The 27,253-nt window shown below is 44.2% G+C and overlaps 2 protein-coding genes and 1 long non-coding RNA gene across 4 annotated transcripts in view; 1 reads left to right on the top strand and 2 right to left on the bottom strand.

Moving 5' to 3' along the window:
• Positions 1 to 176, bottom strand: part of PLCG1 (phospholipase C gamma 1) — a 35,350-nt gene extending 35,174 nt beyond the window's left edge. For both annotated transcript variants that reach the window (XM_057530206.1, XM_057530207.1), the window contains exon 1: positions 42 to 176. The gene's annotated coding sequence lies outside the window, so the exon portion shown is untranslated. The remainder of the gene's footprint in view (positions 1 to 41) is intronic.
• LOC130704961 (uncharacterized) lies at positions 121 to 27,253 on the top strand. The gene is made up of 3 exons (XR_009005557.1): positions 121 to 231; positions 1,454 to 1,606; positions 24,236 to 27,253. It is a non-coding gene; the product is annotated as an uncharacterized LOC130704961 (long non-coding RNA).
• The window catches only part of TOP1 (DNA topoisomerase I), an 87,276-nt gene continuing 69,634 nt past the window's right edge, over positions 9,612 to 27,253 (bottom strand). Inside the window, exons 14-21 of the mRNA XM_057530208.1 lie at positions 19,663 to 19,806; positions 18,546 to 18,731; positions 17,388 to 17,456; positions 16,732 to 16,846; positions 15,316 to 15,443; positions 12,326 to 12,420; positions 11,954 to 12,103; positions 9,612 to 10,902 (exon numbers count right to left, since the gene is read on the bottom strand). Of these exons, the coding sequence (XP_057386191.1) occupies positions 10,800 to 10,902; positions 11,954 to 12,103; positions 12,326 to 12,420; positions 15,316 to 15,443; positions 16,732 to 16,846; positions 17,388 to 17,456; positions 18,546 to 18,731; positions 19,663 to 19,806 (990 nt within the window). The 3' untranslated portion in view covers positions 9,612 to 10,799. The remainder of the gene's footprint in view (positions 10,903 to 11,953; positions 12,104 to 12,325; positions 12,421 to 15,315; positions 15,444 to 16,731; positions 16,847 to 17,387; positions 17,457 to 18,545; positions 18,732 to 19,662; positions 19,807 to 27,253) is intronic.

The following is a 27,253-nucleotide window of genomic DNA, read 5'->3' as shown; positions in this document are numbered from 1 at the left end:
GTCCGCGGTCGACGTGCCAGTCCCTTCGTCCGCAGAGCTACCTCACGAGGCCCCGGACACAGCCTGGTGGCCACGGCCGGCCCCGTCACGCGCGGCAGCCTCGCGCCGGCCCGGCCGTCAGTCGCACACGCACAGCCGGCTGCCCAGCCCACTGTCCCGCACAGGCCCGGCCGCAGCAGTTCCCTTAAGCCCGCTTCCGGAGCGCCGCCCGCGCAGCGACCGGGAGGAGAGGTGAGGGTGCGGAGCGCCCCCCGGGCCCGCCAGCCAAATCCAGTACCTGGGCGGGCTGCCCGGAGGAGGGAACCAGGCCAGGCCGCTTCGCCTCACACCCGCGGCGGCGGCGGCGCCGGCGGAGGCGGGTCCTCCGCGCTCCCTCTCCGGGGCGGGGCGGGGGCGGGGCCTCCTGCGGATTGGTCGGCAGGCTCTGATGGACAGCCGGCCTGTCCAGTCTCTCCCTTCTGGCCGCCCAGGGCCGGCCCGCGGGCAGCTCCTACGATTGTTGGACCCACGTTTGTCCCGGCCCAGTGGCCAGTGTGGCCTTGGGGGGGTCCCGTTATTCGGAGTAGTCCCCCAGGCCTGAGCATCCACTGCAAGCCCTCCAGTGGTCTTCGCCTCTGTCCCTTGCCTGGACCAGTGTCCTCCGCACCCCACGCTGCGTCTCCCCGCGGCAGGACGCGGGCTCAGGCCCTACCTCACTGCGCCCCTCCTGTAGATGCTCTCCGGAGCTTTGGTTTTCCCGGCCCGACTCCCCTTGTTTTCCTCCTCCCTCTCTGGCCGCTGCCTTTCGACCTCCAGAAGCTTCTCTTCCTCTGCGGTGGGTCCTGAGTCAGTTCCCTAGGCGACCTGACCCTTCCCATGGCGTCAGCACCCCCGTCCCCCCTCCTCCGCCAAACCCAGGCACCCTAGTGCCAAAGCTGTATCTCCCCCGCATCCAACTACCTGCTCCACGTCCCCACGTAACGCAGACATCTCACCTCCCTCTTCAAATTGCTTCTCCCATAGCCTTCACATTCTCAGAACGTGGCATTAAACGTTTCTAAGATGCTTGGGCCAAAACCATTGGAGATACCCTTGATTCCTCTCTCTGCCTGAACCCCACAGCAATCTATCAAGTCCAGTTCACTCTACCTTCGGATATCTCCGCTCCACCCACGAGCGCAAGGCCCATCTTCTCTCATCCAGACTCTTTAGCCTCCTTGGTCTTGCCTGCTTCTGTTCTCTATGCTCTAGTCTTTAAAATGAAATTAAATCATGATTCCCGACCTCCAGCCTCAAACCATTCATAACTTCCCATGGCACACAAAATCCACTCTCCTTACCTGGCCCAGCAGGTCGTACGTGGTCTGGCCCCTTTCTCACCCATTTCATCTCTCACCACCTCCCCTTCACTCCATTCTCCAGCCACAAGGCCTTTTGTTGGTTATTTGAATAATTCCCACTCTTTGTCTTCCAGCAGCCACTCCCTAGACTCACCCCTGCAATCTAGCTGCCCCTGTCACGGAACACCGCCCAAACTAAAGACACCTGCGGTCACAGTGGAGCCTGTCTGATGGATGTTGAGCCAGGCAGAGCCAGACAGAGCAGGACAACGTACTGCACGTCAGAGGTAAGAGGCTCAGCAGAGCACCCAGCTGATGCTAGAGAAAGATCCAGGCTTCCAGGAATGTGTGAGTACCTATAAGTGTGTGCTCGGGCAGTCCACCCAGCTGGGTGGTGACTAGTGTCCAGGGCTACCTCTGACTTTGTTTTGCTGTAGTGGTAGCGTGTGTGTGTGTGTTTTGCTCCCCTCAAGTGCAGCCCCCAAGGAGCCGAGAATTCAGTCTGCAGTTGAGGTGTTGTGCTCGTAGGCTTCAGCCACCCAAGGGGAGGTGGAGTGGCTGAGATGGACTGCCACCTAGTGACAGACCTTTAAAGTAGGAGGGAGGGAATGAAAGTTGACCCAATGTCCGGCCCAGCATTACAAGGTTTACAACATGTTGTCACACCTGATCCTCATAATTACTCTAATCAGAGATGATTGTTCCCAATTTACTGATGAGAAACTGAGATTCAGAGAAGTTCTACAGCTTGCCCCAAGGCCACATAACTAACAAGTGGGGATTTGAACCCAAATCTGTCTGACGCCATGCATTTTCTGCCTCACAGGAAAGCCACTGGCTTCAGTAGGTGCTGGTGGTCAGTGGACAGTGGACACGGAGGCTAGCTGGCTAATCACCAAGGGTGAAGGGAGGCCCTGGGCGTGGCTGGCTCTGGGAGTGGCTGACCCTGGGCTCAGGAAACCTGAGTGCAGAACTTGAGTGCTCACAGCGTGTGGCTTAGGCTTGCTGGGGCTTGAAGTGGTGCTTGCCCCTGTCTACGGCCTTGAGCTTCTCTGTGCTAGGTGTCGGAACCATGAGTCAGGAGAACAAGAGAAACTCAGCACCAGCGCCCCGGGAATTCACAGACATTAGACAAACACTTTGTTATGTAGGGACAATTATGATGGAGGCTATGGAGAAAAAGAACAGAGCGCTATGAGTTAAAACATTAGGGAGACTTACTTGAGATCTAGTAGACAAGGAAGATATCAGCAGAGGCCTAAAGGATGTGAGGAGATGGCTGGGTGAATTATTAGAGGTGGGTTGGAGGAAAGTACTTTCCAGGCAGAGGTAACAGCATGTACAAAGGCCCTGAGACCAGAAAGAGCTTAGTAAGTTTAGGAATAGAAAGAAGGCTAGAGTTTACCAAATGAGAGGGAACACGGGAGGTGATGAGGTCAGGAAGACAGGTTGGGGCTGACTGGGCCCCTCCCTGCTTATCTGATCTAATCCGTTTTTCCAGGAGGCCTCCTAAGTGCTGCAGCCCTCATTTACTTCTTGGGCCAACTTGGGCAGCCTGTGGGTGGTGATGCTTTTTAAAAATCTCCATTTTTCCATTTTCTGAGAGCTTCCCGACACGTAGCCCATGCTTCCTTGCTTTTGCTTTTGCTTTTCCTTTTGCCTCTGGGTCCGGGCCTCCGGGGGCTCCAGAAATCCCTGCCAATAGGATCTCAAATTTTCAGTCTGCTGCCAGGCTCGTAATCAGGAAACAGGGCCCCATTTTCTTCCTGGGACTTCTGAGCCAGCATCTCAGGCCTCAGGTGCCTCCCTCCACCAAAGTAGGTTCAGGGAAAGCAGGGTGCGCAGAGGATGTGACTGGTATGGGCTTCCCCCAGCTCAGCAGTATATATGGGTACGTGGGTGTTACTGGCAGTGCCTGCAGCTGCGCTGGCTGGGAGGGAGCAGCCCAGCACCCACGCAAGACCCACACAGATGACATCACCAAAGCTAGCCCGGCTTGGGCCTATTTCTGTCAACACTCATGCTTCAGCATGCTCCGGCTACGCCAGTACCAGTACCTGGAGTTTGGGGGGGAGTCCCAGCCGAGTTGCCCCTTTGGCCTTGTGGGCCTGACCCCACAGGTGTTTATTTAGCAGACACTTAGAACAGCACTTGGTATGTAGTATAACTGCTTTACCCCCATTGGCTCATTTACTCTTCATTACAGCACTGAGATAAGTTCTCTCATTATCCCCATTTCACAGAAAAAAAATTGAGACGTGGAGAGATTAAGAGGCATACATACTCGTGAACACATAGCTAAGAGGTAGCAAACCCATCCAGGGTCCATGCTATGTTGCCTTCCATGTATGTATGAACGTTTTATTGTGTTTTCTTACCCCTTCCTTAATACCCATAGCTGATGTGTTTTCTATTTTCAATTATTTGGTTAAATACTGTTACAGGTTGGGTTCTTTGGGAAGCAGGCTTTGTGACAGAGGTTAGTGTGCAGAACATTTTTTAGGGAGCGCCCTTGGGATCAACACTGTGGAAGGGAGGGAAGGAAACAGGAGGGGATGCAGGGAGAAGTTAAGCTGTGATTCAGGCCTGGTGACAGCCTCAGCCAGCCCCCCAGGGAGCTCTGTTGCAGCACCTCAATCAGCCATTGAATGTGGGCTGTCTTGGGAAGAGCACAGCCTCGGCCAGACAGCTGTCTGCAGCCACGGTGGTCTTGGGGAGCTGACAGGTTTCCCGGAAACAAGTGCTTCCTTGAAGGGGAATCTGAGTGGCACATCACTGTGCCCATCACAAACGTCTTCTTTCTTAGTCTTTTAAGTACTCTAAACATTTCTTAAAAGGCAAAAATATTGTACTGTAGAAATGGGATATGCTGTTATCCGAAGGAGGAATGCAATTTGGTTAATATGGGTTAACATGGCGGCTGTGATTGAGACTCGAATGTTGGCTGAGCTTCCTGGTAGCCAAAGCAAAAACCCTTTCTATTCTGATAATTGATTCCTTGGGGGAGAAAAATTTTCCTGGCTTTAAATTATAAAAGAAGTTTCTCAAGTGGACACTTATTTGATTGAAATAGTGGAGAATGTTCTCAGCAGATTAACAGCAAATGCCGACACAGCTTTCATTGTTCCTTGTAATGACCTCAAGTGAATATAGAAGGTATAAAAATATAGCTTAGTGAAGCCCCTTCCACAGTTGAAGGTAGGCAGATTTATAGACTTGCAGCATCAAATCTGATCCACGCATGAAACTTTATCCCTTTTCTTTAAACTTTAAGAAATTTTTACTCAGTAGTTTCTTATGTTAGATGTCTGACCAGCCCTTCTCAAGCGTTTGAGTCAGCCAGCCTGCCCCTAAGCATACAGCTGGTACTTAATAAGCATTCACCTTAGTGCACTTTGAACTCCATCCCACAACCTGCGGTCTTGTCTTTTGAGCTCTCGTCCCCAGTATCCATCCATTGGCTCCACCTTAGTCATTGGGCCTCACACTTTTTCTGTCTTATTCTCTTGCACACCTGGGAGGTACTCTCAGCCGCTCCAGAGCCTCATGTTTTCTGTCCCTCAGGGGGAAACCAGGCCGGGACTCTGCTCTCTCTGCTTCCCCTTTGCTGATGGACGCCTCTAATGGGACCCAGATGTTGAGGCAGGAGAGCTGGACTCCAGATGTCCCTTCTTCAGGGAGGTGGCAGGGATACTGTAAGTGCTTCGCTGCAGGCAGAGAAGGGGAGTGCCCTTGCTAGCCGCTGGCACAGGCCAGGCCGGACCTGCTGTTTTTCCACCTTTTCTTCCCTTCTTCCAACAAACACTCCTGATGCCTCCTCTATAGCATTGAGACAGCAGAATGAATCAGACCGAGTTCCCACTCCAGTAGTGGAGAGAGAAATGCCAACAGACGTTTGTCAACAGATGACAGTTCAGTGTGATAAGGGCCCCTGGAGCACTGGGAAGGGACAGCTGACCTTACTAGACCTGTTGGTGGCTGTGGGGACAGAGCAAAGTGAGGGGTGTGCCTGAAGATATGGCAGCTCCAAATATAAGACAGTCAATCATCTGTTTTCACAATAAGGTCACTCCAGGTGTTTTGTGGCTATTTTTGCAACTAAAATGTATTGATAAATATTTTTAGAGATGCATGATTCAGATGTCCACATATAAGTTTATTTAGTTACATATTTTATTTTTTAAATTTATTTATTTTATTTATTTCATTTTTGGCTGTGTTGGGTCTTCATTGCTGCGCGCAGGCTTTCTCTAGTTGTGGCGAGTGGGGGCTTCTCTTCGTTGCGGTGTGCAGGCTTCTCATTGCGGTGGCTTTTCTTGTGGAGCACGGGCTCTAGGTGCGCGGGCTTCAGTAGTTGTGGCTTGCGGGCTGTAGAGCACAGGCTCAGTAGTTGTGGCACATGGGCTTAGCTGCTTTGCGGCGTGTGGGATCCTCCCGGACCAGGGCTTGAACCTGTGTCCCCTGCATCGGCAGGCAGATTCTTAACCACTGCGCCACCAGGGAAGTCCCTCTTTACATGAATCTTTGACTTCTATATAGTTGTCGCCATTAAAGCCACTTTTTGAGTCATCTAGTATAATTTCTGAAAGCACGTCATCTTTCTCAGTCGAGAAAGAGCACTTTTGAAAAATGAGCTTTATTAAGGAATAACTTACATAAACTAAAATGCACCCATTTTAAGTGTGAAGTTTGGTGAGCTTTGACAAACGTATACCCTCATGTGACCTCCACCCAGTTAAGTCATAGAACATTTCCATCACCCCAAAAAGTGTTTAGGTGTCCTTTTACAGTCAGTCTCCCCTGCCCCCAGCCGGCAATCACTGTCTACTTTCTGTCACTACAGATTAGTTATGTGAGTTCTGAAATTTCATGTGAATGGAATCATAGAGTATGTACCCTTGGGTCTCTGTTCAGCATAATGTTTTTGAGATTCATCTGTGTTGTTGCAGAGAAAATACTTTTTGAATCAGTATGTGATACTATCACTAGAAATTTTAACCTAAGCATAATTACCTTTTTGTATAACATTAAAACAGGTTTCTTTTCATTTCTCCCATAGATATATATTAATGATCTACATAATCACCACTTAAACTGTATTGCTTTAAAAATGTTACAGAAAATTTCAAATGTATATAAATGGAGACAGGATAGCATAGTGAAATGCATCCAGGATAGCATCAGCCAGCTTTAATTATGAACTGGTAGCCACTCTTGTTTTGTGTCAGACTCTACCCACTAACCGCTTCCATATAATTTTGACACAAATATTAGCTCTATAATGTTATCTATAAATATTTCAGTGTTTTTCTAAAAGACTCTTTAAAAACATACATACATAACTGCAGTACCATTTTCAAACCTGAAAAAATCAACACCGTTTTGCTATTTAAAGTGATCTTGAAGAGGCCTGTTTACATGTAATACTTGGGATTGTGAGAAATAATTACCGAGTCTGTGGTAAATTTCTTTGCCTCCTTGTTTACTGGTTTTGTCAAGGGACTACTTATAATCATCCAAAACTAGCTTGACTGAGGTCATTTCAGGATAATGTGTTTTCTCCAAAAAGTGCGTTTTGGTTCGAAACAGTTGAGAGAATAATTCAATATATGAGGGATTTTGTAAGGACTGAAATATAAGTAAACTCTTTTCTCAGAAGAAAAAAAATTTTTTTCTTTTTAAGTTTTCTGTGGAGGAAATACCTATATTTGGTGTATGTGGTATTTAGGAGGTGATATCAGAATTGGTGATTTACTGGTTGTGGAAGTGAGAGAAAGATGTGAAGGATGACGGCTGCCCTAGGTTCCAGTTGGGGGACAGAGTGGATGGTGGTGCAGTGGGCTTGGAGTGGTAGGTACTGAACTTGGTTCTAGAGACTTGAGATTGAACACGGACATCCCCACTGAGCCGTAGTTGGCAGTGCAGTATGTGTCTGGAGCTCAGGAAGGGGGTCTAGGCTGGAGGTGCAGACATGGGGGGTCATCATGTTCAAGGGTGAATGAAATCAGCTAGGCTGAGAAGAGAACCACAGCAGTTAAGGACCTGATAGAGGAGGAAACAGAAGCAACAGCCTGAGAGGGAGGGGTAAAATCAGGAGAGGGTGGCACCATGGAAACCCGAGAGAAGTGCTCTAAGGGAGTGGTCACACGTTGTATGATTCCATTTATGTGAGGTGTCCAGGAAAGACAGATCTACAGAGAAAGTAGATTAGTGGAGTCTGGAGGTGCGAATGGGGATTAACTGTATGTGGGCATGAGGGATCTTACTGGGGGGAAGAAGTTCTAAAACTGATTTATGTTGATGGCTACACCACTCACTAAAGTTACTAAAAATCATTGTACAGTTGGAATGGGTGGATTTATGATATGTAAGGTATCAATAGTAATTTAAAAAAAGTGGTCAAGTGTCCAGTGCCACAGTGAGTTTAAGTAAGATGCAGAAGCAGAGCCCATTTAGTGGTTTGGTTGCTCATCCATGGGTGATTGTGGTCAGAGCGGAGGGGGAACTGGAGGCAAGATGGGGCAGAAGCTAGTTGCAGTGGGTGGGGGAGTGATGGGGTGGTAGAGATGACTCATTCCAGGTGCTTGTGAAACAGAGAGAGGGAGGGGGTGGTGGCTGGAAAGGGTTGGGAGTTGTGGTTTCTTTTCTCGTTTTTTTTTTTTTTAACGTGGGAGAGGCCTGAGGTAGACTTGACAGGGAGAACGGACAGGACGGGCTGACCAGACGTGGCGGGTGAGGGAGGAGCAAGCACCCGGATGTCTGGCTGGGGTAGCGTGTGGAAGCGGTCTCCCTTTGCCCACAGCTGGACTCCAGCATCATGGAGAAGCCTGACAGGAGGGAGTGGGTCAGACCCTGCACATCTGGCCTCTGCTCCCAGACAAGGCTGGAAGCGGAAGGAGGGAACCTACCTGCCAGATGAACAGGAAGGGGTGGGTCTCCTGACTCCGTCTTCAAGCATCCTTCAGGGCCCTTCATACCTGGACCTCACCTACCTGTCTAGACTCTTCCCTCATTGCAGTGGCCAGGTCAGCTTCCCATTCTCTGGCTTGCTCTCCCAGCCTTGTTGCCACCACCCAGGATGTCCTTCACAACCGTTCTTGACCAGTACCTAGTTGCCCTGCACCTGCCCTCAGCAGAAGGAAGGTCCTTGCCGGGAAAGGTGGGCACAAGTTTCTGCTCATCAGTAAAATCTGCCTGTAAGGCCGCCTGTCCCCGGTTTCTAGTTGTGGTCCAAGGTTTGTCCTCTGGTTGTGGCATGTCCTGCTGAAGTGTATTGATAAGGCACTGGACGAGCCTCTCTTGTTACTGTTCCTTACATTCAGTGGTCTAGCTACCCCAGAACCATAGAATTCAAAAATGCCTGGCTGCAATCTCTTGCTCCAAAGCAATGGTGGCTGCATAACCTCCTTTATTCCCTGGGGTGAATGCTGCCTCCCTCACTGGCCAGTGACATACAGGCTGCCAAGGACCCCTCAGGATTCTCTGCAGTGGGCCCAGCCCCAGGAAGTTCAGAGACCGTCAAGGAGATGGCTCTCCTCCCAGAATATACCTGTGCATGCTGGCAAGCTAGAAGGCTTAGGGCTAGCTAAAAGTGACCAATTCTGACCACTTTGGCCTTCATGCCCCCTGCTCCATTTGACCAGGAGACCTCACCTTTCAACCTAATTCCAGACTTAGCTGTAACCTAGGATGAATGGAAAAACAATTTTTGTAGGGACCCTGGCCAGCTCAGGTACTAGAGCACAGAGAAGTGGTCACAGGCCACTCCCTCTCTCAATCAATCAACAAAAGGAGAAGTCTGCATTCCATCTGGGAGAGAGCTTCTGGGATCCAGTGTTCTGATTGGCTTAGTACCCTTCATTCCTACCATCCTGACAGTAACCTTAGCCACATAAGCAAACCCAAAGAAGCTCCTACTGCTTCTTGCCAGCACACATGGAAAGTGTTCCAAAATCTGCCTCCTGAATACACTTGCTCCATCTTGCTCAATAAACCTACCCTAGGCTCCAAATACAGTTCTTGCACCCCACGTGTTCTTGTAGATTTTTGGTACTCGCCCTCACTTTCTGGGCCTGCCTTTTTCTAAGGATGTGGACTCTGGCTCCCTCCCCTTTGACCCACACCCACGGCAGCAGGACAGATGCAGCCCCTTCCAGGCCTGGCCCAGCCCCAGCTCCTGGGGAGGAAGGCACCACCGGAGCAGGCAGACCACATCCCACTCCAAGTCCCAGCCCCAGAGCTCCACTCTGGCCTGGGGCCCTGGGTGACAAAGAGGCAGACACCAAGTTTCCGTTAAGTTGTAGGAATTTATTTTAAATAACCTACAGTTGATTGATTAAAAGGGAATTCATGATAAAAATAGAAGATACTTGAGGAAAGATGTGGGAAATGGACTCTGCACACACGCTAAACTAACAATGCCTCTAAAACTAATGATTATAGCAAAAAATGTCTTCACATTAAAATTCTGCTTTTTATGTGGTTTTTTTTCCATTTTTTACACAATTACAAAAGAAAAAATAAAAGCCCTAAAATCTTGATTATTTTTCCTTTTTTGGACCAAATACTCATTTTCCTCTAAATTTTTGACCTGTGGAACTTTTTATACAATAAAATCTTTCAAGTGAAAGACTGGGGTTTAAAATGAAAAAGATGGGTATCTGAAAGGGCACAGAGAATGTTCAGAACAAAGGATGATGGGAAAATGGTTTCAGTCACTGATTATTTCATTATCCTTAGACTCGCTCACCCCCTCATCCCTCCCCAGCCCCAATCTACACGATCTTTAAGATCAAGAAAAAGGTTTAAATATTTTAAAATAATTAAAAAGAAATAAAAATTCACATTTAAAAAGGAACACTCAAGTCAGGAAATATTTTCCCATCATGCTTTTCTGTGAACAGGTGTCTGAACCAAAACACTGCCGATGTCACGACTGCTTCAAGTTTAATGAAAACTGATTCCCATGACAATAGATAGTGACAACTCTAACAGGTGCGCTGGGTTTTTGTTCTACTTAATTTTCAATTCCTGAAATGGGGGAGAGGGGAGTTTAGGAACTCATTTCTATTAAAATATAGAAGTTATTGCAAAACCCTAACTGTAAAAACGCACCAATATAATCGGACTTCATATACAGTAGCTAAGAGAATCCAAATGTTTCAGTGAAACAGTGAATTTGCCTGGCAGAACTCTGACAAATTCCCATCCACTTGACCCCTTGAAAATAAAAACAAAATTCAAAACAAATCATACAGCTAGAATTTTGATATCTGAAATATTTTTAAATAAGTTGTCCATAGGACAACTGGCTCAGCTCTCCCTTATAATATTTCCAGGTTTATCTTTTCTCAAAGATGTTGCTTTGTTAAGACTTGCTGCCTCTTTCCCTCAGGTGCGAGGGCAGTCGAGGCTCACAGTTTATCCATCTGCCCCAAACCACACTGTTCCTTTTCACAGAACCCTGCCCCTCAAGACTGGCTAGAACTCGTAGTCCTCATCAGCCATGTCGATGGCCCAGGCAAACTTCTCCCGCTGGGTTTTGTTGTAAATTTTCTCAATTGGGACCCCCCACTTCTTGCACCTGCAGACAAGGGAGAAAGAACGGGGATTAGTGTGTCTCAGGGAACAAACGGGCCAGACCCAAGGCTGAGGCTTGGATGTGCCACCTTCTCCTTCACATCCATCTGGTGAGAATGAGAGTTAATGAGGTACCAGACATGTTTCTTAGAGCTTCATGTGCTCAACTCATTTAATGTTGACAAAGACTTTTAAAGTAGATGCTATTATAGATGTACAAATGAAAAAGGTACATATGAAAAACTAAGGCAGAGAAGTTAGGTAATTTGCTTTCATTCTCATGCAGCTAGTTAGCATGGAGCTGAAAAGTGAACCCAAGCCGTCTGGCTCCAGAGTCCATGCTCTTAACCACTGCAGTCTATTGCCTGTCAAGCTAACCAAACCTCCAGCACCAAACAGGGCAAAAAGAGTAGAAAGGGTACAAGAGCTCGCTGGAACCCCCGGCCCAGAGGAGCAGGGCCATAGGAGATGACTGCTCCTCCTAGGCCCAGAAGCTAATAACTCAAGTTAATTAATAAGCATCTTCCAAAAAAGCCATTTATTTTGGATGCTGGGGCCGGTGGGTGGGGGGTGGTCCAGGGAAACAAGCAAACAGTAACGCAATCTCTTTGCATAGGTTGCTCAGATCTGTATTCTCATTTTTTTTTTCCTCCTTGTTCATACCTTACTTCCTTCACTTGTAAAAAAAAAAAATATATATATATATATATATATTGAAAAGTTAAAGTGTAGGTAGATGGGTGGGCTCTTTTGTATCTTTCCTTCAATAAGGACTAAGAGTCTCCATTCTTGTCCTAAAGTTCCATTAGGGGTAGGGACCATACCTGCATTAACAGACATAAACACACTCCAAGATGGTGTAACAGTGTTGACCATTTAGGACCGTCCAGGATGTTCCAATGCATTTGTAGTGGGCACAGCAGAAGACAGAGGTTTCCCAGAGGACTCTTAAGTGTGCAGCGTAGGAACTGCATGTGAAAGCTGACAATGCTCTTGGAACCCCCATCACCCTTCTCAAGCCAGCAGGTGGAGTTCAAGAAGGGTGCGGTGCTTACCAAGCCACGGTGATCCTCGGGTCCAGATAATTGAGTTTGGAGGTTCCCAAAGCAATTTGTTTATTCTCCTCTCGGTCTGTGGCTTGTACTTCAAGCTTCATCAACTGCTCCTCCAGTCTCTGCACAGCCTTCTTCTTTGACTCTACCACCCTGGAAGAGAGGAAGTCATCAAGAGCCAGGCCTGGCCTCTGGACAAGAGCACTGCAACCCCATGGTGCCATCCAGGGGCAGTAAAAGCAGAAAAGCCCCAGGTACAGAGATTTCTAAAAGACACCACTCAGACACCCTAGAGAAGCTAGGGCCTCTGGCTGGTGCTCCGCCCTTTTTTCTCTCACAACCAACCCCCAGCTTTGTATCACACCAGGCACGTACTTCTTGGTTTTTGCATCCTTAAGGACCTTGGCATCAGCCTTAGCGCTTTTCAGGTCTCTCCGGGCATCTGCTAGCTGTTCCTTCTTGGCATCAATCTGGGTGGGAAAGGACAATAAGATTCAGGAATAAAGTAAGCCCAGAGAAGATGAAACCTGGAAGTTCCTCAAGAGAAGATGAAACCTAGAAGTTGTCTACACCAGGCAGGCTGTCTTGGTGGTTTGCCAGATCAAAACAACTAGGGGTGGCTTCATGAAGGCACAGAGTAGATGTGCAGCGGGTGCTGAATTCAAATGCTACTTGCCCATTTACGTTCTTCAGTCACCCTTGAAGAAATGAGGGTTTTACAGGCAGTGACCCAGGGCCCGCATTAATCCAGAAGCTCAGGGAAAAGAACCCACTGGGACTGGGAATGTGGGTGCTAATCTTTCAGTCAGAGAACACTTTGGTTTTAGATACTGGGAGAGGAGGGCTACAGGTGAGAGCTATTTATCAAATGGCTCTTGTGCCAGGTTGTCGCTTCCATTCCAAGAATACTACTGCAGGAGATACTCTTTATGAAGCTGAGATAGGGTCCTTGCATCTACTGAGCACAGCTCATTCCTCAGATTCTACCAGCACTCTGGGAAGGAGCTGCCAGCTTCTCAAGAAAGAAGGATGCACTGAAGAGAATATCCGAGGGACTAGAAAATGGCAATTAAAAGGTACCCAGGAGGCCAAACAGCTCAGCTTAGTCTGTTCCAAGCCAATACATGGCATGGCCTGGCTTTGGCATTCTGTTTTCAAAAGGAGAGAAAACTGAGATGGGAAGGAAATTAAAATGGTTATCACCCAAAGCAGATTTGAAAACTTTTTAGCTGTGGAGCTCTTTTTCCAAATGAAATCTCATGGGGACCCAGTCTTTAAAGGAAGAGAAAAAGGCAGTTCCAGTCTTTCTTGCTTGAAAGAACCAGTTCTAAGTTCTTCTTACTTAAGCAACACTGTGGAGTTAGAGCCCCAAAGCAGTGAGCTCACACTGCTGGGAGCAGGAGAACTCCTGACCTGTTATTACCTTGCTAACCTGTAAGGTCAAGGGAACCTCTGCCGAGTAAATACATGCCTGACTCATACACACTGAGCTGTTGCTCTCGGCCTGGAATTGTCTGTTAGATTTACACGCACAGCCTAAGACTGGAAACAGAGGTCACCATTGTGAGAGAATCATTAAATGTGTTCTACTATGAATGGCTTACTTCCAACATCTATGTTGTCCAAAGTCAAGCTGAAGGAACTGACACAAAAGCATCACAGACACCACTAGCCAGATTCTTAGGCCAGAAATGCAACAAACCACAATCTTTTAACCATTTCTGTGAATGCTAAATTGGCAGGCTATGTCAAATTCTCTCAAAGCATCAAAGACTCCATTGATTCACTTGGCAAACAGGGGCATGTGTTTGCTTTGTGGGCACACAGGAGATGGTTCCTGTGCTTAGAGGGCTCGTCTGGCAGGCAGCCTGGGTGCCCAAACAGTGGTTCCAGAGTAAGACCAACAAAAGGCCTCCTCATGCTCCAGGGAGGGGTCTCCTGAATTAGGTAAATACCACCTGAATAGTCATGCTTTTATTTCTGGCTTGAAATGACAGCATGAGGAGAGTAAACGGCACCAGATGACTGCCATTAACAGAGCTGCTAGCATGGGCGGTCTGTACAGGTTCTTTGCCTGCCAGTCACATGATCCAAGGATTTGAGATGTCTATGGACACACATTTATTTACTGTGGATGTGTGCATCATTTCAGGAAAGCCAGATGGCATCTGTAGCGTGAACTGCAGGTTGTGTGTGTCTTTTGACCTATATGTACTACACCTGGGTATCTATCTGGAAGAAATTTCAACAGAAGGAAAACACCTTGGGCCTGAAAACATGTGCAACCTCACTCTACAGCAGTAGTTTTTAAACTCCAGTTGTCCAAGTACAGTATTCTGTGAACGCAGATGGAAAAGAATCAATCTGTAGTTTAATTAACCTCTAGTTGAAACTCATCATTTCCTCTTCAGTTATGAGTGTGGGCAATTAAACACAGTAATATCAGTAGTATCTATGACTTTATCACCCATAGCTAGTTCATATATTTTCATATTATAATTGCTGCAGAAATCAAAGTATCGTTTATATTCATGACTACCTTGACATTTACAGTAATTATTAGACCCATCTAAGATCTAACTTAATAAATTAATAAGGAAGGACATCTGTTACTATATCAGACTTTTTGGTAAACATTATTTCAAGATAATTGGTTTACTATGTAACCCATGTGTCTGCTTTGTAGTGAAATATCTACAAATTCTCATTGTGGATTAATATATTAGAATGGATTTGTTATGTAGCCATTGGTAAAACAGAAATGCACATCATCAAATGTTAAGTGCCTTGCTGCTTAAAAGCTCAGTACCAGGCAGAGCTGGAGGAAGGAGAGAGGCACATGGAAGAGGAACAGCATCTAGTTGTTTGCACATCACCCTCTCCCTCTAGGGCAGCAGCTCTGGCACACAGCCTGTATTCAACAGATGTTTGATGATGAGCTATATAAAAATATGATTCACGTGGAATGTGTAGAAATAAAAATCGTTGTGCTAGGATTAGGGGGAAATTAAATATTGTTTCATCATCTTCAATTTAAAACAATCTAATTTGGAAATAGTTGTATTTCTGGGCTGTGGAAAGGAATTGTGAAGACTATCTTTATATCCGTTATCCTCATGTATAAGGACAATAATTAGCAGTATTTCAAAGAGGGTACATCAAATTTACCTTCTCAACACAGAATGAAGACTTGCTGAACAGTGAGTACCTGATATTCAGTATCTTGATCAGCAATAGCTACTGCCAAATTTCCATTTATTTAGCATGAACCTTTCTGATATCCCAGCCAGAAGGGTGGAGTATAAATGCCCATAGCAGACATGCTTCTCTTCATTTTGCTACCCCACCATCCACATCCAAAATACCTTAGATTGCAAGTTCATCATGGACTTCTCAAAAGTTTTTGGTGGTGCCCTCTGATGGTTACAAAGAATTGCAACGGCCCGGTTGGCACGGTTATAAGATAGTATCTTTGCTGGGATGTTCTCATCAGCTGTAAAAAGGAAACATGGTAATAAGAGTCCATCTGTATAAGAAGAGAGAACACACAATGTCCCTTTCCCCAGTGCTTTATCTTCACATAAAGGTTTTACTGGTCCTCATCTCATTCAGATGATCAATTCAGGTTCCCCCAAGGCACAAGGTCAAAATCTGAGAGTCAAGAGAATCATCTGCTTGCCTCAGTGCCCACCTCCCCCATCTAACCACCCACCCAAAATAGCCTGAAGAAAATATGGGAATTGGGACAGAAAGAGCCTGTAGAGGAGGGTAAAGTGAAGGGACCAGAAATTTTACATCTTAAAACCACAAGGCACTATATCTTTCAGAAAGAAAAATACAAAGTGTCATCTAAAAAGTGTTTTTACTTGTGTCATATAGCATTCTTTACCCCACCCTAAAATACTGACCCTCAACATACCCATCTTTGGCTTTTTGAATACCATTTTCTAATACCATTTGACATATTTCTAGAGGACAGTGGAAATTCAGCAGTGACTAGGCTCCAGAGAAAAAAAGCTTGTGGATCTTGGTGATACTTTCTGCAGCTAGTTTTTAGGAGGACACTACCTACTCTTTTTTTTCTTTTATACTTATTTATTTATCTATTTATTTGGCTGTGTCGGGTCTTAGTTGTGGTATGCAGGATCTTCATTGTGACATGCAGGATCTTTTGTTGCAGCACGTGGGCTTAGTAGTTGCAGCATGGGGGCTCTCTAGTTGTGGCGCGTGGGCTCTAGAGCACGTGGGCTTAGTTGCCCTGCAGCATGTGGGATCTTAGTTCCCCGACCAGGGATCGAACCCACATCCCCTGCATTGGAAGGCAGATTCTTAACCACTGGACCACCAGCGAAGTCCCAAATACTACCTACTCTTAGGAGGGAAAAAAAGAAACCTCAGGGAAAGGATTTGCTCCTATGCTGTTTTAGTAACCATGACAACCTTACTCTCTCCAATTTAACAGAACATCATAGCACTTTATCTTCATTCTATGAGCTTTTAAATAACATAGATATAAAACACAAATGCAGGCATTTTCAGAGCAGATAGAAAGCCCGTCAGCATTTCATAAAACTATTCTAGAAGCTAGAGTAGGAATAGGGGAAACAGCACTGATCTGTTTATACGTCTAAGCCTTAGCCCTCTATTAGAGGTATGGAGGGAAAAAGTTTCCAGTCACAATGTTAAGGAGGAAAAGTAGAACAGATCTAGGACTTAGCTGAGTAAGGATAGTGGTCATCATCGGTAAGGCTATGGGCCCTATCTGGTCAGGCAGTACTTACGAGCTGTGAGTTCCTTCAGCTGCTGCTGTAGCGTGATGGAGGCATTGTATGTACGGAACACCTTCGCTGTCAAGCCCTCCATGAGATCCTGAAGATGTTTATTTAGAATACCGGTCTGGAGGAGACAAAGCAACGAAGAGGATGTTGGGATTTAGGTAAAAGCCATACATACCACCCTGGCCCTTCTGGCAAGCTCCAGGACATTTATGCCAGTGCAATTACACCTTGCCAAGTTTACTGTCCTGCCAGTGGGAAGTTAGGAAACGGGAGAAGAATTCCAGAATACAGAGTTGCATGTACCTCCCAAAGAAGCACACTTCAATCTTAAGCAGGCCAATAAAGCAACTGTATCCTTCCCTATTAAGATCTTCCCCAATAAGATTTCAGGGACAGGTCTTGGGTCTCTAGCACAGGTGGCTGAGCATCCAGCCAAGGGAAGGCTCTGCAGGAGCCAGAGGATAACAGGCAGGGTTCGTCCACCCCATCCCAGGGCTTCGGCCATGGATTTGCTGTGTGCCTGAGGAAGGGAGGGTATACAGGTGTCCCAGGACAGGCCGAGCGGAGAGCCCCAGTCACTCCCAGGCAAACCTCTCCTTTAGGAGCTTGGGAGGCTCTGGCTGGACCCCTCTTCAACCCAGTGCAGTCTGCCCACTCACATTGAGTCTATCAAAAAGATCATCCTCAGGCTGTTTGTTCTCCATAAATAGTTGTAAGTTCTTAAAAACCTAAAAGAAATGAGCAGAGCCTAATTATTATTATTTTTGAAACCTCTACTTTGGAAATAACTACAACTTAAAACTTGCCAACAAACCAACCAACCGCACAGAGTACAAAGAAACACCCATATCCTTTACCCAGATTCACCTACCATTAATATTTTACCTCATTTCCTATTTGTGCAGTGTACACATACACTCATTTCCTTTCCACATTTATGCGTGTATATACACAAGTATTTGTTCAGAACCATTTCTGGGTACTTACATAATTATGGCCCTTTACCCTTGAATACTTCAGTGTGTTTCCTAAGAATAGGGATATTCCCTTACATACACACAGTACTTCTCAGCTTTATAAATTTATACTGACACATTTTTATCCAATCTATCGTCCATATTCCAATTTTGTCAGTTGACCCAATGATGTTCTTTACCTCCCCGGTATGGAATCCAACCTAAACTCAGATATTACATTTAACTGTCAGATCTCTTTAGCTTTGTTTAATCTGGAACATTTCCACAGCCAGCAAAACCTAATTACTGATGAAACATCAGACTGCTGAAGGGCTGGACTACTGGGGTACTGCACTCTGTAAGGTCTCCAGTTCAAGTCCAGTACTTCTGGGGGACCATGGTGCTGCAGCACCCTCTTCAGCTATGGGCTCAGAGATCCGGGGACTCAAGGGCTACCTTTTTGCTGAATGAGGAGTTGGGGGAAAGTTGAGCAATGCTACGAAAATGACAAATTTGCAACATGACCAGGGAATACTGAAGTGTGGTTAGATCATTAAAACAGTGTGATGGGATAAACCTAATGTGCAGTTCGTTGTGAGGGCCAACTCTCTATAGCATTCTCTGTTGAATGCTGCCACAGGAGATGGCCCCTCGTTCCCAGTAAAGTAGCATGGGGTGAGGGGTGAGGGGCAGGGACTAAAAGGAGGTACACAGGACACCAAACAGTACCTCTCCACTCTCTTTCAAGCCATTTCTTCTAGTGTTCAGCAAAGCACAGAGCACAGAAAAAGCACTCAACAAATGCTTGTTGAATGAATGAATGAAAAAACAGGCCAGGGAGCTCAGGCCACATTAACTTACTCGTTTCTCAACGGGGACTTTGTTATAGTATCTGATTGAGTCCTTTCCCAGGAAGTCAAACTCTACCACGTATTCCTGACCATCCAACTCTGGGTGCAGATTGATGTGTTCCACACGAAGTGAGCAGCAACCCACAGTGTCCGCTGTTTCTCCTTCCTCCTTCTCATTGCCCGCTCGCAGAGCAAGCTGTCCAGGGATGAGAGAAGGAAGAAAAAAAAAAGATAAGCATGAATGAAGAAACGTCAACATCTGTAGGAAACCAAAATCAGAAGCCTCCCAATTCTCTTCGGGAACAGAGCATCAGTTTGCAAGGCCTGGGAATTCCAGATCTGCATTGTTGCTTCTTCCCTTATAAAATGAAGTGTGGATCATCAAGGGATATTAAACTTTCCCAGAAATCTAAGCTTCTGTTTACTCTTGTCCTTTCAAATGGGGATAGTGGAAAGAACATATTTAAAACTCTGGGCAATCAGACTCAAAAAGCTAGCCTTGTAATTTTGCTAAATTTTTAAGACAATTAAGAACTTGTGTTAAAATAAATATACTCAGTGCAAAACCGGGGGAAAACATGAAATCTTTTTCTTCCAAAAGAGTGCTGAGAAACTGATCTTCAAAGCACTGACTTCTAAACTGTAGTTGTGATACATTGGCAGATTATTTAACCAATTTTAAGGATTAATAACCATCCTTTTTAAAAACAAGAAAGTAAAAAAATCAGAATTCACTGCTCATAGAAAGGCTAAGCATTATTTTGTGCAACATTTGTTTCAGTTACACACAAACATATTTATGTGTTGCGTTGTGATATAAAATAGAATTTTGGGGGGTGGTGCATTGTCAGAAAGAGTTTGAAAATGTCAGTATTTCTGGCACATTCAGATTCGTGAAGATCCTCCTATTAGGCAGACTGTATCTAGACAGCATCAGACACTGAACATCTCTCTCTCCACTTCCACCTTCCTTACTGGACCAGAGATCAGGTGAGCAGGACCCCAGGTGTCTGGGCTGTCACTGCCTCTCCAACAGTACTTATAGCACAGGGTCTGGAGGAGTAAATACTTCCCACATCTCCGTTAAGATGCACATGGTAGACGACGTGACAGGAAGATGCTCTCACCTTGTCGATGAAGTACAGAGCTACAGCTCTCTGCCGGACTTTCATCTCTTTGGACTTCCAGTCTTCCCGGTACTGGTTCCGGATCTTGTCCACACACTTCTTCAGCCGCCGAGCAGTCTCATATTTCTGCCAGTCTTTCTCACCCTGCAAAAGACCCAGTGCCAAAGGTGGATTGCTTAGGGACGGTGGAGTAAAGACAGACACTGAATATCCAAGTTCAGAGCTCTGAACCAAAGAGAAGGAACTTGAGCTTCAGTTAAGCAAGGCATATACCTGATGAGAACTCACGCTGTCCCATTTCCCTGACAAGCAGAACTGGCTCTTGTCTGATTGCTAAGAAAGCCTCTGGCTTTCATTTTGTGAAATGTTTATGTTCTTAAGAAAAGCCCACATGACATGTCCCCAAAATTAACTTCTGTCAACACAAAGGGTATAAACATCCCTATTCCCACATCAGCATCACAGCTTTGCTGCTGAATCTGTGACCCAACAACAGTTTTCTGCTAGGAGTGAATTTCATTAAATTCAAGACAATCATTCACAATTTGATGGAACTGTCAAGGAAGCAGAACCAAAGATAACAACATGTAATTACTAAGGAACACAATGACTTCCAGGAACAGCTATAATTATTCACCATTTTCTAACTTCTGCATTTAAAAGTATTCTTAATGAGATTGAGGGCAACAGTGTTACTGGGAAGACATTTTTTTTAACATTAGAGCTTTTAGTGGCAGGTTTAAAAATTGATTCTAAAGCCAATGAAAGGTTTTAAAAAGGGTGTGAAAAGACAATCTAATCAACAGTGATGGAAGATTTCTGTTACCTTGTTGAATGGAAAAAGATTCACAAGCAAGGACTGATAATAATGTCAAGTGAGAAAGGAAAGGAAGGAAAATAAAATCCAAGAAATCCAAAAGGGCCAGGGAATATTACAAGGCCTGAAACAGACTATATGACATGAACACAGGGACAGAATTTGAGAACTCAAGAATCTCAGCTCTTAGTTCCCCCAGCCCACAACCAAAGAGAGTTGCAGTGATTTCTACCTATGACATAGACAGGTGGTCTTTGAGGCATAAGAACTGCGGTCAAGGTACCTGGCCTTCTGAGCACGCAGGTGTGTGGGGCACATGGAGCAAGAAATGTCTTCTGGGGCTTCCCTGGTGGCGCAGTGGTTAAGAACCCGCCTGCCAATGCAGGGGACACGGGTTCGAGCCCTGGTCCGGGAAGATCCCACATGCTGCGGAGCAGCTAAGCCCGTGTGCCACAACTACTGAGCCTGCGCTCTAGAGCCCACGAGCCACAACTACTGATCCTGCGCGCCTAGAGCCCATGCTCCGCAACAAGAGAAGCCACCGCAATGAGCAGCCCGCGCACCACAACTAGAGAGAGCCCACGCACAGCAAAGAAGACCCAAGGAAGAGAGAGGGAGAGAAAGAAAGGGAGAAAGGGAAGGGAAGAAGGAAAGAAACGTCTTCTACTTCTAGTTCCTAACATTCAGAAATGAAAGTACGCTAATGAGTCATCAGCACACTCCCACAGCTGTGTGTGGACTAGTTGTATATGCTTGTTTGGCTACAAAACAAGAGGCTCAGTAACTACCTGTTGTTGTGGGTGGGTGGTTTAGTAGTTGAGTGATACAGGAGAAATATCCAAGTTCTATATACTGACAATGGGAAGCTGAAAACTTCTCTCTGGTTTTTCTAAGTACATTCTGACATTTAAGAGGGCAAATAGGACTTCCCTGGTGGCGCAGTGGTTAAGAATCCGCCTGCCAATGCAGGGGACATGGGTTTGATCTCTGGTGTGGGAAGATCCCACATGCTGCGGAGCAGCTGAGTCCGTGCGCCATAACTACTGAAGCCCGCACGCCCTACAGCCCGCACTCCACAAGAAGAGAAGCCACTGAAATGAGAAGCCCGTGCACCGCAACGAAGAGTAGCCCCCGCTCACCGCAACTAGAGAAAAGCCCGTGGGCAGCAACAAAGACCCAACGCAGCAAAAAAAAAAAAAAGCAATTACACATCTTAAAAAAGAAAAAAAAAGAGGGCAAATAAGAAAAAGGTGTGGTAGAAACTTTCCTCATGTAAGTAATAAATCTCAAGTCAGTAATAAATCTCCCTGACAATCATTCTTATATACACGCCCACGAAAGACGGGACACGAAAGGCTCATCTTCAACAGTACAGTCTCCAGCTCAGAAGTGGGCTCCCTCCCATCATTCTGATACACACAGGCCTACCAAAACCTGAGTCTGAGTCTTCGAATTCCAGTAGGGTTACATTTGCTCATTCCTTAGTCATACCAATGAAACAAAGTTTAGAAAACCTAACAAGTAAGTCATTCACGGGATAACCACAAGACCAACTTTTCTTCACAGGTTGGCTAGGCTCCTGGCACAAGGATCCAGGATTATCTCAAATAAGAACACAGAGATGGGGGTGGTGGGAAGAGCCACCTTGTCTAGGTCTAACAGGAGAGGGCTGGCCCCTAGGAAGTATGCATATCCCTGTGCCCTTCAGTTTCCCTAAACAGAATCCAGAGAATGAACAGCAATCTGAACCCCACACATACATAATTTAAACAAAAGACAATAAACTGGCCCTACGTGTTTATACTATGTTTAAAAATAAAATCCAACCAGCTTTCCATACATGCCCATTCTTAAATATGTTTGTCTTCTTCTTATTGATTTGTAGAGTTCTTTATAGATTCAAATCCTTTTCAGATAAAAGTAGTATATTTTCTTCCAATACTTCCTATTCAACCTTTCACTCTGAGTAAATCTTCTAAAAAGATTTTACGTTATGCAGATTTAAGTATACAGTTAGATCAGTTTTGACCATCCATAACCCATGTAACCTACACCCCATCAAGTTAGAGAATATTTGTCATTCCAGAAAGTTCCCTTATGACCCCTCCCAGTTGATCACCAAGCAACCATTGACCTTTTAATCTGATTTCTATTATCATAGATTAGCTCTGACTAATCTAGAATATTATTTAAGTGGAATCATAAAGTTGAGATTCTCATGTCTGGCTGCTCAACGTGTTCTAAAGATTCATCCATGTTGTATTTATCAGCAGTTCACTGCTTTTACCTTGCTGGTATATTCTATGACTATCTCTAATGTGTTTGACTATACTACACTGTTTATTCTGATGATGGACCCCTGGGATGTTTCCAGTTTTGGACTCGCATAAATATAGCATTATGAACATTGTTGTATAGGTCTTTTTGTGGACATATGTTTTCACTTTATTTGCAGCAAAATTACCTAGAACTGGAATTAGTATCTTACTGTGGTTTAAATCTGCATTCCACTGATAACTGGTGATGCTGAGTACTCTTTCATGTGCTTTTTTACTGGCCAATCCTCTACCTTCTAAAGCATCTTGTCTTTTGCTCTTTCTTATGGGATGTTTTGTCTTTTTATTATTGAGGGATAGGAATTCTTTGTATATTTGAGATACAAGTCTTTTGTCAGATATACATGTTGCAAATGTTTTCTCCCAGTCTGTTACTTGTGTATTTATTATCTTAGCAGTGTCCTCTGTTGAACGTAAGTATTTATTTTTAATAAAGTCCACTGTAAACTGCTTATTGTTAGTGTTTATTTTGTGTCCTAAGAAATCTACTCTAAGGTAATGAAGATGTTCTACCATGATTATCATCTAGAAGTGTTAATGTTCTAGCTCTTACACTTAAAAATTTAGAACTGTATACTAAGAAGTCAGGTTCAGAATGTAATTTTTTTTTTTTTTTTTTTTTTTGGCTGTGTTGGGTCTTCGTTTCTGTGCGAGGGCTTTCTCTAGTTGCAGCGAGTGGGGGCCACTCTTCATCGCAGTGCGCGGGCCTCTCACTGTTGCTGCCTCTCTTGTTGCGGAGCACAGGCTCCAGACGCGCAGGCTCCGTAGTTGTGGCTCACAGGCCCAGTTGCTCCGCGGCATGTGGGATCTTCCCAGACCAGGGCTCGAACCCGTGTCCCCTGCATTGGCAGGCAGATTCTCAACCACTGCGCCACCAGGGAAGCCCCAGAATGTAATTTTTAAAAAAATAAGCACATCTTATTTTCTCCTTCTAATAAAACTCACCAAAATCAGAGCTTCCCAAAACTATAAAGTTTTACAAAGACATTTTCCTTCAATCCAGCCCTGTATCCCCAGATGGTTACATTTAAAAGGTTATAGACACATACATCTTTGAAACCCCTAGGTCCTAAAGAGAGAAGAAACAGAAGTGGGTATTTGGCACTGAGAATATCTTGGTATGACTGAATGCAATGTGATAGCAACAGTGATACTGAAGGTTGCTGTACTTCATTTAAAAGAAAAATGATAAATTTTGTTCATAAAGTTAAGACTGGTTTGAAGAGTCTTACTTTTACTAAGGCCTACTTCCCCAGGTTACAAGACCAGATAATGCTTGGCAGGGGCTGGACTTAGCAGTTGAGAACGTACTATAAGCAGTCCTTTTGCAACCTCTAGATCCATGGTTTATCTGGGATCAGAGAGTTTTGTTGAAAACACAGGTTCCAGAAAGCTGACCGTCATTTCCCTGCTATTTCAGATTCTACAGGCACCAGGTACAGAGTGGAAGAGGACGGAAATGGAAACACTTGCAAGAAGATGTCTGTATAATGGGAATCCTGGGTGGAAAAGCAGAACAAACCAAGATGAGTATATAAAGATGTGAATGAGCTCAGGACAGTCTTTTCAGTAGCTGGAGCATGTGTTACTGTGGCTCTCAAAAGTTCTGATCCTTTCAATGACCTAGGAGACCAGAAGTAGTGTAATGCTGGCTATGACCACAAGCAGACCAATCCAAGTTTCTAGAAAGGGGGCAAGGACAGGGTACATCAAAGGGACACATTTCAGCTGTGCTCTTTTTTACCCTTGACTAACCAAATTTTTTAAATTGTCAAAAATCTGTAAGTCACATCATGCCTGAGTTAAATTTTTTGAAGGAGCAGAGATGGAGTAGAAAGGTGTAACAGTATTACATGGGAGAAGTGAATGAGCAAAATACAGATACAAGAGCAAGCAAAGAATCTCAGGACAAATCCCTAGAGGCTGAGCAGAAAGGTGTACAGCAGAGCCCCATGATGGTGGCAGCCTCCCATAAACTGGACCTAAAGTCCCCCATGAAGTAAAACCACCAGTTACCACCCTTCACCCTCTATGACAAAATCTTACGCTTCACAGACCTTTGTCAGATCAGGTCAATGAATTCATGCTTTAATCATCACTGTACTCCAAACATGTAGCAATGAAAGTGCTTCATGCAAGAAGGGGCAACCTGAAGCCAGGGGCTGTGTTAGCGTGGGCTGAGCTGGGTTAGAAGACTCGCTGTAAGACAGGAGGAATGAGCAGAGAAGTGGAGAGCAAAGAGGAGGAAAAGGGAATGATACACAGACAAAAACTACTTCCCATTCAAAAGGGTTTACAAACAAATTCCAAAATATATGAGGAAAATGGGTTAGAAGAACTGCCAACAAAATAATTAGTACATGAATTCACTTCAGGTAATATTTTAAAGAACAAAGACTTTCAAGAGAAAAAAAAAATAACATCTACTAAAAAGGACAAAAGGATGATAAAATAAGCACGTCTTATGAAATGAAATGAAATGAAATCAGGTAAATATGAAATAAAAATAATTAGAAATCCTGAAAACAAAAATAATAATTGAAACAAATTATAGGTGGGATAAACTTTAGATTGGATATTATCAAAAAGAGAATTAGTGAACAGAAGTAAGTCTCTAGAACTCCCCCGAAATGAAGGCCAGACCTAAAGAGACAAATAAATGAGAGGAATGGCCTAGAAGCTATGGAAGAAATAATGGCCGAGAGTTTTCTAGAATAAAAATGCTTTTGTCCTCAAATTGAAAGTCTAGTCTGAGTATCTTTAAAAATATATGTATACTTAGATACACCATAGATCGCCAATAATAAAGATGCATCCTTTACTGGAGAAAAGACAGATCATAAGAATGAAAATAAAGAAACTTTCAGATAAACAAAAGAAAAATTTGCCACCTATGGAAACTCACTAAATAAACGGTAAAGGATGTATTTCAACAAGTAAACCCAGAGAGAAGGTACTGAGTACAGAAATTAATCGAGTATTTGACTGTGACAATAGCTGACTAGTGAGAAGTTAAGGTTTTACGGATGATTGTTTTTTAAAAATATAAAAATAGTGTCACTATATAGAAACTCCAAAAAGACACAGACACTTTTATAATAAGAGTTCAGCAATGTTGCCAGATAGAAGATCAATATTAAAAAAATCAACAGCATTACCACTCCAGTAATAACAAACAAAAATGTAAAAACGAAAAATACTCAATTGCACAAAAAACTATAAGGTCTCTAAGAAAAGTTTAAAAAAATGTGTAATACCTCTATGGAGAAAATTACGAAACAATATTGAAGGATATATTCAAAGACATGAATTAATGGAGAGGTATAACATGTTTATGGATTGGAAGATTCAACAAAATAATCTCAATATTTTCTCCCTATTAATCTATAATTTCAATGCAATCTTATAAAAAAAGTCTCAATAGTCTTCATTAGAACTTGACAAATTTATCTCAGAATTAATGTGGAAGAGCACAGAGCCAAGACAATTTTGAAGAATGAGACGAAGGAAACTTGTCCAACTCAATAGTAAGACTTTATACAGCTACAGTAGTTCAGACAGTATGCTACTGATGAAGAAACAGACAAATGAAACAGGACAGAGAGCCCAGAAACAATATGACATGGGTGTAGAAATGTGATATATGACAGAGGGGTAACACAACTAAATTGTTCTGGGACAACTGGTTATGCATTTGGGAAAAATACATTAGATCTCAACCTCACACCATACACAAAAATACATTCTAGTGGATCAAAGATCCAAATATAAAAAGCAAAATCTTAGAAACATATGGAAAAAAGAGGAACTTGTGCTCAATGTTGGGAGGATGGTGGTGATGTAAACTGGTTCAAGTACTTTAGAGAACAATTTGGAAATATCTAATAAAGAATTTTTAAGGGACATTTTCGTCTGTATACACAAGGAAAATGTGTTTATGCCAGCACTATTATATTAGCTAATGACTGTAAACCCGAAGTCTCTCTTGACAAGAGAACAGATAATTTTTTATATAATAGAATACCGTGTAGCAAATAAAATGGATAAATTAGAAATGTATATCAGGATAATAAAATCTCAACACCAAAGCTGGGTGAAATAAGTTGCAGAACAATCTCAATAACATATCTCATTTAAAATCAAACCTTGTAAAACAATACTACATATTGCTCATGCACACATAATATACTGTAAAAATACAAAAATACACACAAGAATGAAAACATTAAATTCAATGTAGTATTCTCTAGGGAAAGAGATGAATGGCACCTAGTGGGCTTCAGCTATGGTTATCAGAATACTTTTTATGAAATGAAGCAATTGAAGAAACAGGGCATGGTGTTAAGGTTTGACACAGCCAGATGGTAGGTATATAAGTGTTCATTATATCTATTCTTGTATATTTGAAATATTTCATTGAAAATAAAATCCCTGTTAC

This window comes from Balaenoptera acutorostrata, chromosome 15, assembly GCF_949987535.1.
Source record: "Balaenoptera acutorostrata chromosome 15, mBalAcu1.1, whole genome shotgun sequence".
NCBI lineage: Eukaryota > Metazoa > Chordata > Mammalia > Artiodactyla > Balaenopteridae > Balaenoptera > Balaenoptera acutorostrata.
The sequence above is the reverse complement of the archived record's forward strand: the minus strand, read 5'-3'. Positions and strand labels throughout refer to the sequence as shown.